Source organism: Macaca mulatta, chromosome X (assembly GCF_049350105.2).
Source record: "Macaca mulatta isolate MMU2019108-1 chromosome X, T2T-MMU8v2.0, whole genome shotgun sequence".
Taxonomy (NCBI): domain Eukaryota; kingdom Metazoa; phylum Chordata; class Mammalia; order Primates; family Cercopithecidae; genus Macaca; species Macaca mulatta.
In genome coordinates, this window is record NC_133426.1 from 21,290,864 (window position 1) to 21,310,745 (window position 19,882).

General features: G+C 36.1%; 1 protein-coding gene across 8 annotated transcripts in view; it reads left to right on the forward strand.

Annotated features, from left to right (window-relative positions):
• The window catches only part of CNKSR2 (connector enhancer of kinase suppressor of Ras 2), a 284,738-nt gene that overhangs the window by 180,286 nt on the left and 84,570 nt on the right, over positions 1–19,882 (forward strand). For 4 of the 8 annotated variants that reach the window (XM_001086538.5, XM_028842224.2, XM_001086429.5 and 1 more), the window contains 2 exons: positions 15,621–15,710; positions 17,395–17,609. In XM_001086538.5, coding sequence (XP_001086538.1) covers positions 15,621–15,710; positions 17,395–17,609 — 305 coding nt within the window. The remainder of the gene's footprint in view (positions 1–15,620; positions 15,711–17,394; positions 17,610–19,882) is intronic. The other 4 variants (XM_002806163.4, XM_028842225.2, XM_015127077.3 and 1 more) reach the window with 1 other exon arrangement.

A 19,882-nucleotide genomic window follows, 5' to 3' on the forward strand; every position in this document is an offset into this window, starting at 1 on the left:
CATCCACACAAAAACCCCATCCAAAGGTCACCAACATCAAAGATCAAAGTAGATAAATCCATGAAGATGAGGAAAAACCAGCACAAAAAGGCTGAAAATTCCAAAAACCAGAATGCCTGTTTTCGTCCAAAGGATCACAGCTCCTTGCCAGAAAGGGAACAAAACTGGATGGAGAATGAGTTTGACAAATTGACAGAAGTAAGCTTCAGAAGATGGGTAATAACAAACTCCTGAGCTAAAAGAAGCATGTTCTTACCCAATGCAAGGAAGCTAAGAACCTTGAAAACAGGTTAGAGGAATTGCTAACTAGAATAACCAATTTAGAGAAGAACATAAATGACCTGATGGAGCTGAAAAACACAGCATGAGAACTTCGTGAAGCATACACAAGTGTCAATAGCCAAATCAATCAAGCAGAAGAAAGGATATCAGAGATTGAAGATCAACTTAATGAAATAAAGCATGAAGACAAGATTAGAGACAAAAGAATGAAAAAGAATGAACAAACCCTCCAAGAAATATGAGACTATGTGAAAAGACCAAACCTACATTGGGTCTTTTTTGGTGTACCTGAAAGTAACTGGGAGAATGGAACCAAGTTGAAAAACACTCTTCAGGATATTATCCAGGAGAACTTCCCCAACCTAGCAAGACAGGCCAACATTCAAATTCAGGAAATATAGAGAAAACCACAAAGATACTCCTCGAGAAGAGCAACCCCAGGACACATAATCATCAGATTTACCAAGTTTGAAATGAAGGAAAAAAAGGTTAGGGGCAGCCAGAGAGAAAGGTCAGGTTACCCACAAAGGGAAGTCAATCAGACTAACAGCAGATCTCTTGGCAGAAACCCTACAAGCCAGAAGAGAGTGGGGGCCAACATTCAACATTCTAAAAGAAAAGAATTTTCAACCCAGAATTTCATATCCAGCCAAACTAAGATTCATAAACTAAGGAGAAATAAAATCCTTTACAGACAAGCAAATGCTGAGAGATTTTGTCACCACCAGGCCTGCCTTACAAGAGCTCCTGGAAGGAAACACTAAATACGGAAAGGAAAAACTGGCAGCAGCCACTGCGATAACATACCAAATTATAAAGACCATCAACACTATGAAGAAACTGCATCAACTAATGGGCAAAATAACCAGCTAGCATCATAATGACAGGATCAAATTCTCACATAACAATATTAACCTTAAATGTAAACAGACTAAATGCCCCAATTAAAAGACACAGACTGGCAAATTGGATGAAGAGTCAAGACCCGTCGGTGTACCGTATTCAGGAGACCCATCTCACGTGCAAAGACACACATGGGCTCAAAATAAAGGGATGGAGGAATATTTACCAAGCAAATGGAAAGGAAAAAAAAAAAAAAAAACAGGGGTTGCAATCCTAGTCTCTGATATAAACCAACAATGATCAAAAGTACAAATGCATTGCACAATGGTAAAGGGATCAGTGCAACAAGAAGAGCTAACTATCCTAAATATATATGCACCCAATACAGGAGCACCCAGATTCATAAAGCAAATTCTTAGAGATCTACAAAGAGACTTAGACTCCCCTCCCACACAATAATAGTGGGAGCCTTTAACACCCCATTGTCAGTATTATTCAGATTAATGAGACAGAAAATTAACAAGGATATTCAGGACTTTAACTCGGGTCTGGATCAAGCAGACCTTATAGACATCTACAGAACTCTCCACCACAAATCAACAGAATATACATTCTTCTCAGCACCATATTGCACTTATTCTAAAATTGACCACAGAATTGGAAGTAAAACACTCCTCAGCAAATGCAAGAGAACAGAAATTATAACAAACAGTCTCTCAGACCACAGTGCAATCAAATTAGAACTCAGGATTAAGACAGTCACTCAAACCTGCACAACATGGAAACTGAACAACCTGCTCCTGAATGACTACTGGGTAAATAATGAAATTAAGTCGCAAATAAATAAGTTCTTTGAAACCAATGAAAACAAACACACAATGTACCGGAATCTCTGGGACGCATTTAAAGCAGTGTGTAGAGGGAAATTTATAGCACTAAATGCCCACAGGAGAAAGCGGGAAAGATCTAAAATCGACACCCTAACATAACAATTAAAAGAACTAGTGGAGCAAGAGCAAACACATTCAAAAGCTAGCAGAAGACAAGAAATTACTAAGATTAGAGCAGAACTGAAGGAGACAGAGACACGAAAAACCCTTCAAAGAATCAATGAATCCAAGAGGTGGTTTTTTTGAAAAGATTAACAAAATAAACCACTAGCCAGAATAATAAGGAAAAAAAGAGAGAAGAATCAAATAGACACAATAAATAATGATAAAGGAGAGATCACCACTGATCCCACAGAAATACAAACTACCATCAGAGAATACTATAAACACGTCTACACAATTAAACTAGAAAATCTAGAAGAAATGGATAAATTTCTGGAGACATACACCCTGCCAAGACTAAACCAGGAAGAAGTTGACTCCCTAAATAGACCAATAACAAGTTCTGAAATTAATAGCCTACCAACCAAAAAAAGCCCAGGACCAGACATATTCACAGCCGAATTCTACCTGAGGTACAAGGAGGAGCTGGTACCATTCCATCTGAAACTATTCCATACAATAGAAAAAGAGGGACTCCTCCCTAGCTCGTTTCATGAGGCCAGCATCATCCTGATACCAAAACCTGACAGAGACACAACAAAAAAAGAAAATTTCAGGCCAGTATCACTGGTGAACATTGATGCGAAAATCCTCGATAAAATACTGGCAAACCAAATCCAGCAGCACATCTCAAAGCTTATCCACCACGATCAAGTCAGCGTCATCCCTGGGATGCAAGGCTGGTTCAACATACACAAACAAATAAACATAATCCATCACAGAAACAGAACCAGTGACAAAAACCACATGATTTTTTCAATAGATGCAGAAAAGGCCTTTGATAAAATTCAGCATGCTGAATTTTGTGCTAAAAACTCTCAATAAAATAGGTATTGATGGAACGTATCTCAAAATAATAAGAGCTATTTATGACAAACCCACAGCCAATATCATACTGAATGGGCAAAAGCTGGAAGCATTCCCTTTGAAAACCAGCATAAGACAAGGATGCCCTCTCTCACCACTCCTATTCAGCATAGTATTGGAAGCTCTGGCCAGGGCCATCAGGCAAGAGAAAGAAATAATGGTATTCAAATAGGAAGAGAGGAAGTCAATTTGTTCCTGTTTGCAGATGACATGATTGTATATTTAGAAAACTCCATCATCTCGGTCCAAAATCTCCTTAAGCTGATAAGCAACTCCACCAAAGCCTCAGGATACAAACTCAGTGTGCAAAAATCACAAGCATTCCTATACACCAATAATAGAGAGCCAAATCATGAGTGGGCTCCCATTCACAATTGCTACAAAGAGAATAAAATACCTAGGAATCCAACTTACAAGGGATGTGAAAGACCTCTTCAAGGAGAACTACAAACCACTGCTCAAGGAAATCAAAAAGGACACAAACAAATGGAAAAACATTCCATGCTCGTGGATAGGAAGAATCAATATGAAAGTGGCCATACTGCCCAAAGTAATTTATGGATTCAACGCTGTCCCCATCAAGCTACCATTGACTTTCTTCACAGACTTAGGAAAAAACTACTTTAGATTTCATATGGAACCAAAAAAGAGCCCATATGCCCAGGACAATCCTAAGCAAAAAGAACAAAGCTGGAGGCATCACACTACCTGACTTCAAACTATACTACAAGTTTACAGTAACCAAAACAGCATGTACTGGTATCAAAAGAGATATATAGACCAATGGAACAGAATAGAGGCCTCAGAAATAATGCCACACATCTACAACCATGTGATCTTTGACAAGCCTGACAAAAACAAGCACTGGGGAAAGCATTTCCTATTTAATAAATGGTGCTGGGAAAACTGGCTACCCATCTGCAGAAAACTGAAACTGGACCCCTTCCTTATACCTTATAGAAAAATTAACTCAAGATGGATTAAACACTTAAATGTAAGACCTAAAACCATGAAAACCCTAGAAGAAAACCTAGGCAATACCATTCAGGACATAGGCATGGGCAAAGACTTCATGACTAAAACACCAAAAGCAATGGCAACAAAAGCCAAAATAGACAAATGGGATCTAATTAAACTAAAGAGCTTCTGCACACGAAAAGAAACTACTATCAGAGTGAACAGGCAACCTACAGAATGGGAGAAAATTTTTGCAATCTACTCATCTGACAAAGGGCTAATATCCAGAATCTGCAAGGAACTTAAACAAATGTACAGGAAAACAAACAACCCCATCAAAAAGTGGGCAAAGGATATGAACAGACACTTCTCAAAAGAAGACATTTATGCGGCAGAAAAACATATGAAAAAAAAACTCATCATCACTGGTCATTAGAGAAATGCAAATTAAAACCACAGTGAGATACCATCTCAGGCCAGTTAGAATGGTGATCATTAAAAAGTCAGGAAACAACAGGTGCTGGAGAGGATGTGGAGAAATAGGAACACTTTTACACTGTTGGTGGGCATGTAAATTAGTTCAACCATTGTAGAAGACAGTGTGGCAATTCCTCAAGGATCTAGAACCAGAAATACCATTTGACCCAGCAATCCCATTACTGGGTATATACCCAAAGGATAATAAATCATTCCGTTATAAAGACACATGCACACGTATGTTTATTGCAGCACTATGCCCAATAGCAAAGACTTGGAACCAACCCAAGTGCCCATCAATGATAAACTGGATAAAGAAAATGTGGCACATACACACCATGGAATACTATGCAACCACAAAAAAGGATCAGTTTGCGGGGTGCAGTAGCTCACGCCTGTAATCACAACACTTTGGGAGAGAGAGGTGGGTTGATTGCCTGAGCTCAGGAGTTTGAGACCAGCCTGGGCAACATGGTGAAACCCTGTCTTTACTAAAAATACAAAAAATTAGCCAGGTGTGGCAGCATGTGCCTGTAATCCCAGCTACTTGAGAGGCTGAGACAGGAGAATTGCTTCAACCTGGGAAGCAGAGATTGCAGTGAGCTGAGATCGTGCAGCTGCACTCCAGCCTGGGCAACAGAGCGAGATTCCGTCTCAAAAAAAAAAAAAAAGGGATGAGTTTATGTCCTTTGCAGGGACATGGATGAAGCTGGAAACCATCATTCTCAGCAAACTAACACAGGAAAAGAAAACCAAACACCACAGGTTCTCACTTATAAGTGGGAGTTGAACAATGAAAACACACGGACACACGGAGGGGAACATCACACACCAGGTCCTTTCGGGGGGTGGGAGACCAGGGGAAGGATAGCATTATGTAGATGACGGGTTGATGGGTGCAGCAAACCACCATGACACGTGTATACCTATTTAACAAAACCTGCACATTCTGCACATGTATCCCAAAACTTAAAGTATAATTTAAAAAAAAGAAAGAAAAATAACTTTTAATAAAGTTTGAGGGTATTAATATGTATATAAAATAGAAGGATTAGCAAACCAAATAAACATAGCTGATGTAACTATAAGTGGGGGGAACCTCTTCAGATGAATTAATCAAAAGGATACCAACTAGATGAAATAGTGTTCCCTTATAAACAGAATGGGAAAGCCAAGAAGAGAAACAGTCTCACTCAGTGATTCTCTGGGTTCAGTATTGTCCCCTAGGGGACATTCGGCAATTTCCAGGGACAATTTTGTTGTCAAATTTGTGGTGGGAAGTTGCTACTGGCATCTAATGGGTAGAGACCAAAGATGCTACTAAACATCCTGCAGTGCTCAGGACAGCACCCAACAAGAATGATCTGGCCTGAAATGTCTGAGAAACCCTGGCTAACTTAAGAATCAATTTACAAATAAATTGAATACAGAAGCAGATACTAGAAAATCAAAGTCAGAGACCTTGTATGGCACAGAGCTGATTGCCTTATAATTTTTTAATTGAAAGAACCTGGGAAGTTACTGCCCTGGAAGGATACACCAACATTTATTCACAGTTAGCATTTTCTCTGGACGGAAGTATTTGTTTAAGGTTGTGAGCGTCTGGGATTACCTAACCTGTTCTACAATAGAAAATCTAATCATGACATCCCCTGGAGCAAGAGACAATATGTTTATCCCTAGTCAAAATCAGAATACATTTTCCCCCATGAGAAAAAAGAAAAAACTATAATAAATGCTATCTAGGTAAAATTTAAATAGGGCTATTCATGTTAGCTTTCAGATCACAATATGACTTAAGTAATCTGGCAATTTCCTAAATATGTTCTTCAGACCACCAGTTCTGAAAGATAGCCTATAGAAGAAAGAGGTTATATCGTTAAATAAGATTGGGAAGTTTTACATATTTTAGGCCCCTCTTGGAGATTAATAAATTCACATTCACATACTACATCTTTGAAAGTTTTGTTGAATTTTGGTTAATTTACTGTTTCCCAAATGTGTTTGTATATTAAATCCCTTTTTTGGTCACATAATACTTAACCTGCTTCCCAATGGAACTAATGTTTTATGGAATGTATTTTGGAAAATATTGTAAAAGACTTTTGCAGCTCTTCTGAAAGACCCAACTACCAATGATACGATTTCTTTGTGTCTTAGGTTCCAAACAGCTGACTTACAGATAAGCATATAGAACAACCTCTGTTCTCAATATTTAAGCCTGCCCAGCAGTTGGATTATTGAATGTCATCTTCATTCTTCATTCTTATCTTGTAGAAAAGCCATATGTAAACTACTTTCTAGAGTAAATCTTGTTTATGATGAAAGTTCAAACGAAAGTAAGAAAAACTGTCTAGAAAGATCATTACATGGTGTTCTATACTTCAAGTCACTTGTGGAATTACTGCTATCACTGCAAAACAATTTGCCAGAAATCATGGAAGAAGTAGACCCTTGGAGATAGAAAATGTCAGGTGTAATATTCTGTGTTCAAAAAGAGATAAGTAAAAATTAAACACTGAATAATCACTGGAGACATTAGAGCAAATAATTAAAACAGTATACAACCATTTTAAAATGTACATATGACAACTTAGCATTGTTTTATAAGCAACACATCATGTCATACCAATTTATTTGCCATCATTGTTAAGGTATTGTACCACAAACAAAAAGTTGCATCCACAGTTTATGCTCTAATCCTCCATTAGTTGTTCACATAGCCTTAGTATTTTGCAAGAGTTGCAAACTGGCTGTGAGGACACTTAAACAAACAAACAAAAAACAGTAATCATACATGCCATTAAATTTTTGAAGAAAAATTAATTGGATTTTTGTCTAATGGTCTTGAATGATATATCACTGAGGCAATTTGATGTAGTGAAAGGAGGTCTGGGATAGGAACTTGAAAGTCTGTATTCATGGACTGACTCCAACTGTTTATTACCCTGAAACTTCTTTACAGTTTTTTTTCACTGAATATCTGTGAAATCAGATTATCTGTGAAATCAGGGAGAGGATGAGGGTGAAGAGTATTAACCTGTGTACTGTACGTTTACACTCCATTGTCTTCGAATTGTCTTATTTTTGTTCTGTGAACGTGTCCATTATGGCCCTAAATTATCAATAAAAGTGATGCTTCCATTACAAAAAGAAAAACAACTTTGGTCTGTCTTAAGTTTTTCATCTCTACCTTTCTTGCTGGCTTCACTAACAAGTTATGGTCTCAGAAAAATAGGTGAAAGGAATTGTAAAGTTATTACAAGATGTCATTTATTTTCAAATAATATTCAACTAGTTACCTTATTATCTTTTTTTACTTTTCATGAGAAAGAGTGACTGTCTTCCATATGCTGATAGGATTTGCAAGACACACTACTACAATTTTTTAAAACTAGACTGCTTTAATTTGCAGTTCTTTAACTTGAGAACTGCATGCTTTTAACCAATAATATTTACATGCCTCTGTCATCTTTGTTGTTCACATTTATATCAATGCTGAGCACAGCAAAGAGACAAGTATTTTAGCCTAGCTCATTTTATACCAACCAGAGCCTTCAGAGGACCCAGAACTCTTTTGCCACTTAAACAGTATTTAAATCATCTAAATCCTTTCTCATTCCTCCCACAACCCTCTAATGTAGAGAAATTGTCTCTATGCACGGAGACAACATTTCAACTATTTCAACTATTTCAACACATTTCCAAACTCCAATGTGTATGTATAGCTTGTTTCCTCTTCTGGTGGAATACTTACAAAAGGTAATTTGGTTCAAAATATAATTAGCCTTGGAATTAAGTGTTAAAAGTGCCACATAATTTTTGACACAGTTTAGTATGTTCTCCTTTAGCAATTCTTTCATGTTATTCCCCATTTAAGGTATATATCACTTTTAGAAAGCAGTAGGAAAATACACAACCACAATGGAGCTTATTCTTGGAAATGATTTTTTTTAACTTTTATTTTAAGTTTAGAGGTACAAGTGTGGGATTGTTACATGGGTAAACCTGTGTCATGGGGTTAGTTGTACAGATTATTTTATTACTCAGGTGTTTAGACTAGTACCCGTTAGTTGTTTTTCTTGATCCTCTCCCTCTTCCCACCTTCCACCCTCCAAAAGGCCCCAATGCATGTGGTTCCCCTCTGTGTATCCATGTGTTCTCATCATTTAGCTCCCACTTGTAAGTGAGAACATGCAGCATTTGGTTTTCTGTTCCTGTGTTAGTTTGCTAAGGATAATGGCCTCCAGCTCCATCCATGTCCCTGCAAAGAACATGATCTTGTTCTTTTTTATGACTACATAGTATTCCATGGTTTATATGTGCCACATTTTCTTTAGTCTATCATTGATGAGCATGTATGTTGATTCCATGTCTTTGTTATTGTGAATAGTGCTGCAATGAACATACACATACATATGTCTTTATAATACAGTGACTTCTATTCCTGTCGGTATATACCCAGTAATAGGATTGCTGGGTCCAATAGTATTTCTGTCTTTAGGTCTTTGAGGAATTACCACACTGTCTTCCACAATGGCTAAACCAATTTATACCCCACCAACAGTGTATAAGAGTTCCTTTTTTTCCCACAACCTCGCCAACATCTGTTTTTCTTTTCTTTTCTTTTTTTTTCCTTTTTAGTAATAGCCATTCTGACAGGTGTGAGATGATGACTGTGGTTTTCATTTGCATTTCCCTAATGATTGGCGATGTTGAGCTTTTTTCCATATGATTGTTGGCAGCATGTATGTCTTCTTTTGAAAAGTGTCTGTTCATGCCCTTTGCCCACTTTTTTTATGGGGTTATTTTGGAAATGAGATTTTAACTGGTTTTGTTCTGCATCAGTGAAACCGAAAAGATTTTAAGTTAATCAGTACAGAGTTTATATTTGATTTGTATTGTTTATAAGTCATTAAAGGTAATCCTTAAATAATCCTCACATTGAAATGTTTACAAACCAATTTCTTCAACCTCTTTTATCCAGAGATGATATTTTTAAAACATGGCTATAAAGATCAGATTGTTCATTCTTACTTATTTTACTGGATCCAGATATGTTACCATTATCCTTTAAAAATTACTGACTTTCCATTTAATTCAGTTTTACTGCCTCTTTAAATGTGTGATTCTCTACCTTAAATAACCCCAGGATGTTTTCCTAGAAATTCAGTCAGCCATCTGAAAGTAATTTTTCTGTCTGGTATGTGGGGTTTTTGATGGGTATATGTGACAAGCATATAGCTTAACTTTACTTACTATACTCATTTTCATCAAAATATTGGCTAAAATATTCAGAACAGATGTGTATATGCGTATACTTTTTCTGAGACTCTAGAGAAAGCTTTGTTGTGAGCCTTAAAGGGCATGTCAGACTTATGGAGAAATTTCTTTGAAATTTTTTTTAAACCTTTGACAACTGTAAGAGAAGATTGCTTCTCAGGTGCTGTTTATTACTCCGAAACGTAATGACTAGCATGTTTTTAGAGAGTTTTTAAAAGCGATACAAATGAAAAAGACAGCAATTCAGTGGTGTTTCAACAGACAACTTAACATGGGAATGTTTGTAGATAAGAAATCAAGAGACAGAACTAGTTCTGACTTGATTGCCAAACAGTTCTGTAAAGCTCAATTTGTCAAAAAAATGAAGAGAATTGGTGAGGGTAACATACCTGCCTTAGAAGGAAGGAAGAGGGAGGAAAATAAGGAAATGGAAAATTAGAAGGAAGGAAAGGGAAAGAAACTGTGAAAATAGAAACTAATGATATAGCTTGGATCCTTTTTGGTCTAGTGTCTGAGGAAAGTCCCCTATTTACTTTCTTAACATGCAATCAGTTAAATATTGAGCAGTTACTGTGTTTAAGGTACTGTGCTAAGTGTGGGAGATACCACAGTAGACAGTAGAAAAGTCTGTCTTCCCCCATGAAATTTACAGTCTAGAAGGATGACAGAATTCAAGTAACTAAATTAATAAATACTTATGTGACTATAATTGTCATGCTACAGAGAAGAACTTTGAGAGGAAAGGAGACAAACACAGAGAATCCTGACCTAGAATGAGAGGCCAAGGATTGTATCCCTAAGGAAATGACATTTTTGCTTAGCTCTGAAGGATGCATGTGAATTTATGATAAGAAGAGAGGAAAACCAGAAGACAGAGTCCTAGGGTGCCGGGTAAGGAAAGTGTTTCAAGGAAGGAGTAATAATCGGTGCTAATGTTACAGATACATCAGAAAAGTCAAGGACTCTGAGAATTGTCTATTGGATTTAGCAATATGGGGGCCCTAAAAACTTTGACAATAGCAGTTTTGATGGAATAGTGGGGGCAAGAGCTTAATCAGAGAAGATTCAAGAGAGAAGAGGAGGAGAAGAATTGGGGGCTACAAATATAAAGAAGCTTTCTACAAGGTTTTCTGTAAAGGGGAACAAAAAATAAGGTGGTAGCTGGGTAGAGGTTTGTGGGGTGAGGAGAGTTACTTTTTTAAAAACAATTGGAGAAATTACAGCATGTTTATATGCTAATAGGAATGACTGAGTAGAAAGAGAAAAGTTGATGATGCAGGAGAAAGAAGGGAGGATTGCTCAAGGCATGCCCTTGAGTAGGTCAGAGGGAATAGGATCCAATGAGCAACCCAGTAGTTTGAGATCTCCCTAATGTCACAATACAGCATAATAAGTATTGTATATATGCTAAAGGCACCAGGAAAAAGCTTAGGGAGCCCAACAGAGTGAGCAGTTAACTCTGCCAAAGGGGATTGTAGCATTTGTGATATCACCTAAAATGCTTTGTTATCTGAGGTAAAAATTAGTTTATTTTCAAGCAATGTTGTACCGTAACATTCAAGCATAGCAATTTTGAATTAAAATACAGTAATTAGGATATATCATTATATAGCACTTCATCATTGTCTATATTCTTAAAATTGTGTTTTGTGTTCCATTTGCTTACTTGCAGCTGAATATAGCCCATAATTCTTAAAAAGCTGCTTGCCATTAAAATTATAATAAAATTCAGACAAAATCCAAAAAATATTTATCTTTTTTTCTGTGTGCCTCTATAAAAATATTTATCTTTTACCTTTACCACATTTATTAGAATACAGTAAGAAATACAGCACAAAATTCCTGCCTCTATGGAGGCACCAATTAAAAAACTCTAGATGTGCAACAGATATTAAAAACCAAATAAAATAATGGTTATATTATGAGGCACTAGCACAGTGGTATCACAAGGCTTATGATAGGATGCCAAATGAACTCTGCAATTAATACATGCTTTATACTTAAAGGAATAAAACATTAAGAAGTGGTCAGCAAAAATTGTTAAATGGGCTCTAATCCTCATTTTCTTGATTATATTCTTTGCTGTTATTATTCTTATCATGAATTAGTCATTTTAACTTTACAACTTCAAAAACCAATATAAGTATTACTATGTAAAGACATGTCTTAAACTTTTCCAGATTACTTTTCAGAGATTTGTGTTTTATTTATGTACATTTACACAGGAATGGGTCAGATGTATTTAATTTTATTAAACCAATCCATTGTAAACCAATGGATACAACCAATCCGTTGTAAGGCTTTGTATTAAAGCCTTACAAAGTCATATGAGTATAAAAATATTTTGCATATATTAATAATAGTGTATATTTGATTTAAGTCTATAATGCTTATAGTACTCTTACCTTTGGTGTTTTGTTTCACTTGTTTTTTACCAACAGCACTAAAACATTGAATCACAAAGTTATCTTTCCATTTGAACTTTGCTGTCCTGTGAAATTAAAATGCTGCTGTATATACATGTAGTAGCAAACATATTTTCAAGCTGTAATCAATGATCTGTATATTTGGAATTAGAAATAATTTAAGCCATGGTCTATTTTTCAATCTGCCATGGACTGATATTTTTACAAGAATGTTACCTTATGTTACTGGTTTAACTGCTTTATTAAGTCTACTTCAATATTTTAGGACAATTAAAAATCAGTACTTATAAGCAACATTATTTGTTCTACCTAAATCAATAATATACTTTATTTTAAAAAATACTTATTTTTATTTGCATTGCTGAATCTATAGTTTTATAACTAATAAAAGCAAAACCTTGATGTTCTCCAAAAGTAAATGTCAGTAAAGCTTTTTCTCTCAATTTTTTTCTAATTTAGTATGTTTTCCTTCAATTGTGCATTAGTAGTATACAGTATAATTCTGTTTAAAAAAAAAGTCATCCCCGGAAAAGTCAGTGTTAAAAATCTTCTGCATAATTGTTTCTATGGCTAATTATATAACCAGACATATCAAGGGCGTAATTACATTCTTCAATGACTTAGCTCCATTAGAATTTCAGAGATGACACAAAATACAATGAATACAATTATGTATTTCATATTCTGTGTGTGAAGTATGTTTCTTTTTGTTGTTTTTGTGCATATATGTTTGATTCCAAACAACCAATTTTCAAAAAATATCTAACTAGCTTTTTAATATATATAACATATAGAGCAAGTAAAACAATTAACTGCTTGTATATTGGATTTTCACTTTTCAAAGGATTTTTTGGTGACATGTAAAAACAGTGCTAGAGCTGTTAATTGCTTCAGATTCAGTGCCCATGCTGAAGTAGAGTTTATTTTTAAAACCAGATCCTAAAGAAATAAATTGTAGATATTTTGAAAATACAACCTTCATAACATTGAAAATCTGGAGGACTGATTATGCAAAGTGGTGGGAATAGACATAACAAAAGGAGACCTTCCCTCAAACCCTTACCCTACTTTCGATGGGCAGAATATTGACCTGGATCTGTAGATGGCTGTTGTGAGACCTCGGTTCTTCTTAGCTTAAAAGAATTTAAATGAGAGACCCACAGCAAAGGAGATGTAGCATAGAGCAATTTATTGCAAAGGACAAAGAATGTTATGAAAGTTAGGTACAGAATAGATAGTACACCCTGAGAGAGGATTCAGGGCGAGCTGCTCCTAAGGATGAGACCACCAATACTGGCACTAGGGAGACTCCCTTTATGAGAGTCTTACATAATTATTCATAAAGGAATGGGAAGAGGTGTTGCTAGTAAGCATAATCTTGGTGGTCCTCTGGGTGCACATGCACAGTAGCTGTACATGCTTGTTCATACATTGCATGTCTCATTAGCATCTTAAATCTCTGTCCAGGGGTGTGTTGTTTACTATTATAATGAGCAAAGGGTCAGTCTGAGGACAGGTGTAATCAAAATGCATGTGCTCCCTGCAGGGGAAATTCCCTACTGTAGATAGCTGTGTTTGAATGAGCTGGACTACAGTGTGAATGCTGGGGCTTATTGTGTTAACTGTATGGTCGTCGTGTGAGGACATGTTTACTTCCTTGACTACCTATCCTGCCTCAGATCATCTCACTCAAATTCCCTCTGTGTAAAAGAGCAGAGATATACTGATGGAGAATTTGGAATATTAGGTGATCATTTACAAAGTTGTTTGCATACCTTAAAAGGAAGCCATTAAATACTACATTTTTGGCTCATTAATAATTTTATCATGTCTAGTTAATCTTTTAAAAGAGCTTAGCAAAACAGACTAAACTGTATCAGTGTTAACAATAAGAAGCCATAAGATTGATACATTTTCCTTAAGAACAGAATTAGAATTCTCCTAACAGAATTTTTTAAAACATATTGAATGATTATAATAATCATAAAATTTAGCTGGACAAGGAGGGAAGTTTCAGGGACAGAAGGTGACTGATAGATACTGAAAAGTAGTATGATAGGTATTAATACATTAAACGAGGAAGAATTGTTGGACTTGCAGTACTGTAGGTAGTGTGCTAGAAATACAAAAGGTGGTAGTTGGTAAGTTGGATATTTAAAGGGATTGCAGCCTTTGCTGATGAGACTAAGCATATGACCATAGGAATGAGTGTGAGAGAGAACCTCAAGAAACTGAAAGACCAGACTCTCAGAGGGTGAATATTGAAGTCACCAAGAATTATGACAGAAGTAAGTGTGAGTGCCTGGGTTTGAATCCTGATACTATGTACTTAACAAGTATATGTCCTTGGGCAAGTTATATAACCTTAGTTTCCTCATCAGTTAAAATGAGGATAATGATAGTATATTTCTCTGAATTATCAAGAGTAAACAATTTAATCCTTATAAAACTGTTACTATGTGCTATATGGCAAATGACATATAAATGTTTGTACTATTATCATAATCATAATAACCATTATTATTTGTACGATCCAGTCCTGTGTGAGTCTCTGCTTTTCATTCACTAGAAATTCAGTAAGCAACTATTTCATGCCAGGCATTGTGCTAGGTATCCTGTTAAAACTTTTGAATTATTTTCTTTGGCTGTTTTAGGCTTCAGGAATTTCAAGTGGAACAGAAATAATATACTGCAGCCTCACCAAAATAAAAGTTATTATTGAAGTATTTGCCATGAGTTCTCCTTGCTGAAGTGAAATGCTGTTTAGTAAGGATACAGACCCAGGGGGAAATGGGACAAACCAAAGCTGTGATTACTTGGATCTATATACTGGACAGGCTTACTGTAGCAAAAGAGATGCTTAGCAGCAGACTCAGCTATAGGACATGAAAGAGAATCTAACCATATTTTTGAGACATGGTGGTGTCCAAAATGTATGGGGATAGGAGATAGGAAGCAGCAAAGATATAAAGTTATTCTTGTGGTGTTCCAACATGAAACAGTGGGTTAATGACTGGTAGTCAGGTTAAACACAGAAAGCTACCATCTTGGAGGTTGGCTATCAAGATATAGACACTTGGGCACTAGGAAATAAGATAGAGATCCAGTTACTGAGTAAAATCACTTATATGATTATCTTCTTTGTAAAAGAAAAAAAAAAACACTATACCCTTAAAGTCTGGGGTTCCTGAGAGAGCTAACCTAGGCTATTAATTATTATTTATAAAAAGTACCTTAAGTTTGCTTTATCACCTGGCCAATAGGCAGTTTCACCTTCTGGCTCAAAACACATTTTCTCCATCTACACAAATGCCAACCATAATGTTGCATAAGAGTGAGTGTGTTTGGTAGACCTTAGCTAAAAATCAGTGTAAGTTTGAGCAGATATGGGGAAGAAAAACAATGTGATGTGAACTTTGTTCTCTGTGTTTAGGCAAGCTACGACCTATATCTATGCCAGTGGAATATAATTGGGTGGGGGACTATGAAGATCCAAATAAGATGAAGAGAGATAGTAGAAGAGGTAAGTGTTCTAGAATTTCAGTGTAGGCTGGGTTGTTTGAACAATAAGCAAATTTAAATGTTCTATAAATAGATTGTTATGGCTTCAGTGGAAAACTTACTCTATCATTGACTTTATTATGCAACAAAACCAAGTAAGACCAACATTGGACTATCTTGACCCATTATTAAACAGATATTGTCTCTGAATGCCCACTAAGGGATTCCAGGCACATAAGTACGGTGTTAAAAGTAAATATCTGATTGTTACTTGAAAGTTAATATTTGAAACACAAGGTCGGAAGTGTGAAACTGCATAAAATAGGTTCAGTGAATAGGAAGAGTTTATCATCAGTCCTCATCAGTCTGCAATGCAACCTCACCAATTTTGTATGGAATCAACCTAAAAATGAGCATTGAAGCACATGGGTTAAAAACTAATGGAAACCGGGCCAGTGACTTCTAACAAAAACCATGTAGAAATAGAAGGGAAAAAAAAAAAAAAAAACTTTGCTTTTTTTTTCCTGTTCTGTTTGCTGTTCAGAGTTATCTTCTTACATGGGGGTGGGCTACTCTTGAAGGATCTACCAAAAGTAAGTTTTTATGTTCACTTATCCTGCTATAGAGATAAGCAATAGAAAGCAACTGAAAGTTTCCCTACTAAATAGGATTTGATCAAGTGTGGGTATGGTGGGTCCAGTGGGTCATGCTGCTACTTCCACTTTCTGCAGTAGAGAGCCGTAAGGTCATAGGTGGAAAATAAAACAAATCAAAACAAAAAACTATTCATAGAATGTAAGTTCACTAAGCTTCCTTCATGATATGTTTGACCCGTTTTCTTGTTACTTCTAGCCAGTTTACAGAATTTATTTTATTACTGCACAGATCCGCAGACCATATGGAAAAGCAAGCATGAATATCTGGTTCATTAGTCTTCTTAATACTTGTTTTATGGAGTGAGCATTTCTGAAAATGTTGATAAATACAGAAATTGACAGATTCCTTTATATCTGTGTATTCACTCCATTTTCCAATCTTCAATTTCTAATCTCATTTGTTCTATAGAATAAATCAAGAAAAATACAAAAGAGAAATGCTTATCACATGCTATCTCAGAGTCACTGTTTTGAGACTTCATATTTTAGTGACTTTTGTTGGTGGGGAGGGGGACCATGTGAAGTACTAAGTGCTGACTACCAATTTAAGCATAGAATTCCTGAACGAAATTTCCTGACTACTGGTTCTCAGTGTGGGCCTCAACTTCTCCAGGCATGCTACCTTGCATACCACAGGCCGGTGTTTGTTATCAGGCTTTGGCAAAATCCCCATGAGGGAGCTTGTTACAAATTTTATAAGCCACACACCTAGAACTTCTGATTCAAGTTCCAGAGATGATTCTAATGTAGTTGGTCCAAAGCTAAAACTTGGAGAAATAATCTATCGACTGTCTACTTTTAATTGTCTTATCATACCAAATAATTAAGATATATCGTATTTCACTACATATTTTATAAATTAAATCAAGTTAAAGTTCTGAAATGAAATATATTAGGTTGGGGCAAAAGTAATTGCGGTTCTTGCGATTAAAAGGGATGGGAAAACCGCAGTTATTTTTGCGCCAACCTAATAATAGCACAATTGAGAAAGAATGGTAAATTTGGTGTATTTGTGTATTTACATTGGTGTATTTATCTCTTTTTATATAGAAAACTCTCTACTTCGGTATATGAGCAATGAAAAGATTGCTCAAGAAGAATACATGTTTCAGAGAAACAGCAAAAAGGACACAGGGAAGAAGTCAAAAAAGAAGGGTGATAAGAGTAATAGCCCAACTCACTATTCATTGCTACCTAGTTTACAAATGGATGCACTGAGACAAGACATCATGGGCACTCCTGTGCCAGAGACCACACTATACCATGTAAGTAAAATTTCAAAGACTCTTTGATACAGTTTTTGTTGAGAGACTGGCAAGTGACTCTTTTGGGTAAAGTCTAGGTTATTTTTATCCTTTTACTAGATTTTCACAAAAGAGCCTAACTTTAAAGTGTATACCCTTAAAAAAATGATGGGTAATTGATTATTTTCCTAAGTTTACGTGTTCAATGAGTCCATAGTTATGGCACGTTGGATTTTTAATGGCATAACTTAATATGCACAAAATTGATGGAGAACAATAATAAATAGCTGATTAATCATCAGTGTGATACTATGCAATGCACAGATAGCTGCAAAATTCAACATTAAAGATACAGTTTTAATATAGTCATGATTCCATTTGAAAAATGAGCATCTATTATTTGCTAGACATGAAGAGGAGAGCTAGAGGTAAAATGGGAAGACATGACACACCATTATATGGGGAGAAAGACATGCTGAGAGTCCCAGTATAACTTAACTGTTGTAATGGGTGGGTGCAGAAAGTAGAAGATGAACATAGGAGAAATAGAGCCTTAGTCTTTAGGGGAAGTGAGAAAAGGCTTCAGAGTGGGGAGCATTTGAATGAAGAATAAAATATAAGTAGCAATATTTTAGTGCGAAGGCATATGCAGGTACACTAAAAATGTGTAAGAATGTGGCATGTTCCAAGGATTTCGTGTGGCTTATAATTGCTGGTTTATTAACAATTGGAGGAAGTGGCATGAGGAAGGGGTAGTAGATGGGCCTGGAGACACAGGTAAAGGTTAGATCAGGAATTGTATGATAAAGTACTTAGGTTCTTTCCTGCAGTAATAAAGAGCTATTGAATAATTTTGAACTGGGAACTTGCATGATCAAATCGGCCTGTTGGATCTCTCTAGTGCAGAGCATCATTTGAGAGATCAAAAGCAGGGCCATTAAGTCCAGGCCATATGGATGATGAGAAACTAGGATAATGGCCATGTGGAAGCTGAGAATCATGTCAGCAAGAACATTCAATCCACGAAATTATGCATTTTAAACCATTTTGGTTAAAAGGAGTTTGTTGTGTCACTGGAACTATAGCTTCTTACTAGGAGCCCTTGAAAAACATGGACTGCAAGTTTTTAAGTAATTTGAATTACTGTGCTTAATGCTTAAAATATCAAAAAAAATTTAATCTGCTTCTGCTGTAGAAGGTATACCATCTAGGCATTCAAAATGTGAAAGATTTAATAACTTACAATTGAGTTGTTTCTCTGAGCAAATCTCTTAAATCATCTACTTATTCTATAGCTCTTTCATAAAACTAGAGTGTAGAAAAATGTTTTTATTTGGACTGTAGTGTCATTAGCACTCCTAGGTGCCTCATTCTTTATCCTCCCTTCTCCCCAGTTACATACTCTCAAGTCTCTTTCTAAGACACTAGTGCCTGTGTCAGAATCTGCTCCATTGAATGACTGATCTATTGAATTATTTTTTTTTCCCTAGACATTCAGAGTCACCCTGAAATCAGCACTCTTAGTTGTTTGAAAGGGGACCACTTTTGTTATTACCACTATTCAGAAGAGCTGTATGAGCACTGAGCTTCTTCTAGAATCTGGTGTTCCAGTCATAAGTAATACCCTGAACAAAAGTTTGAAGATGAGGGACAGATGGCCTATTCGAGAGGGTAGTTGGTAGTGAGAGATGAACCTAGAGAAGGAAGAAGAGACCATCACTTTGACTCAGAGTGTACAAATTATTAAAAATTTGGATTTATCCTGAGAGTAGTGAGCCATTGAAGGCACATTTAAATACTCAGCCTGTTCCATTCTGTCATGCGTATCCTGACAGATGTTACACTGTGTGGGGAAGGAAAGTAGTTAAGTCTTGTGAATTATGAGGTATTAAATTAGGAAAGACAGTAAAAGGTGAGCCAAACTGGTAATCAGGAATATTGCGAATATTTTTGAGGAGTATAAATTGTTACCACCTCTCTGAAGGACATTATTTAGTTATGTATATCAAGAATCTGGTCTACTAACTTCACCTCTAGAAATTTATTCTAAGATAGAAATCAGAGTCCACTTTTGCCTCCTGTTTTTATTGTATGTCTTGAATCTGTAACATGGTATTTCCCAGATAGATGACATCTATCTCAACTAATTTTTGACAGAGGACCAGGATAGAGTAAGGAATATTGTTAACTTTGGGGGAGATCTTCCCCTGTAATGCTGATACACCAATTCCAGAGTAGAAGGCTGGGTACTTCCTAACTCATTTCTTAGGTTTAGAAGAAGAAAATATCGCTAA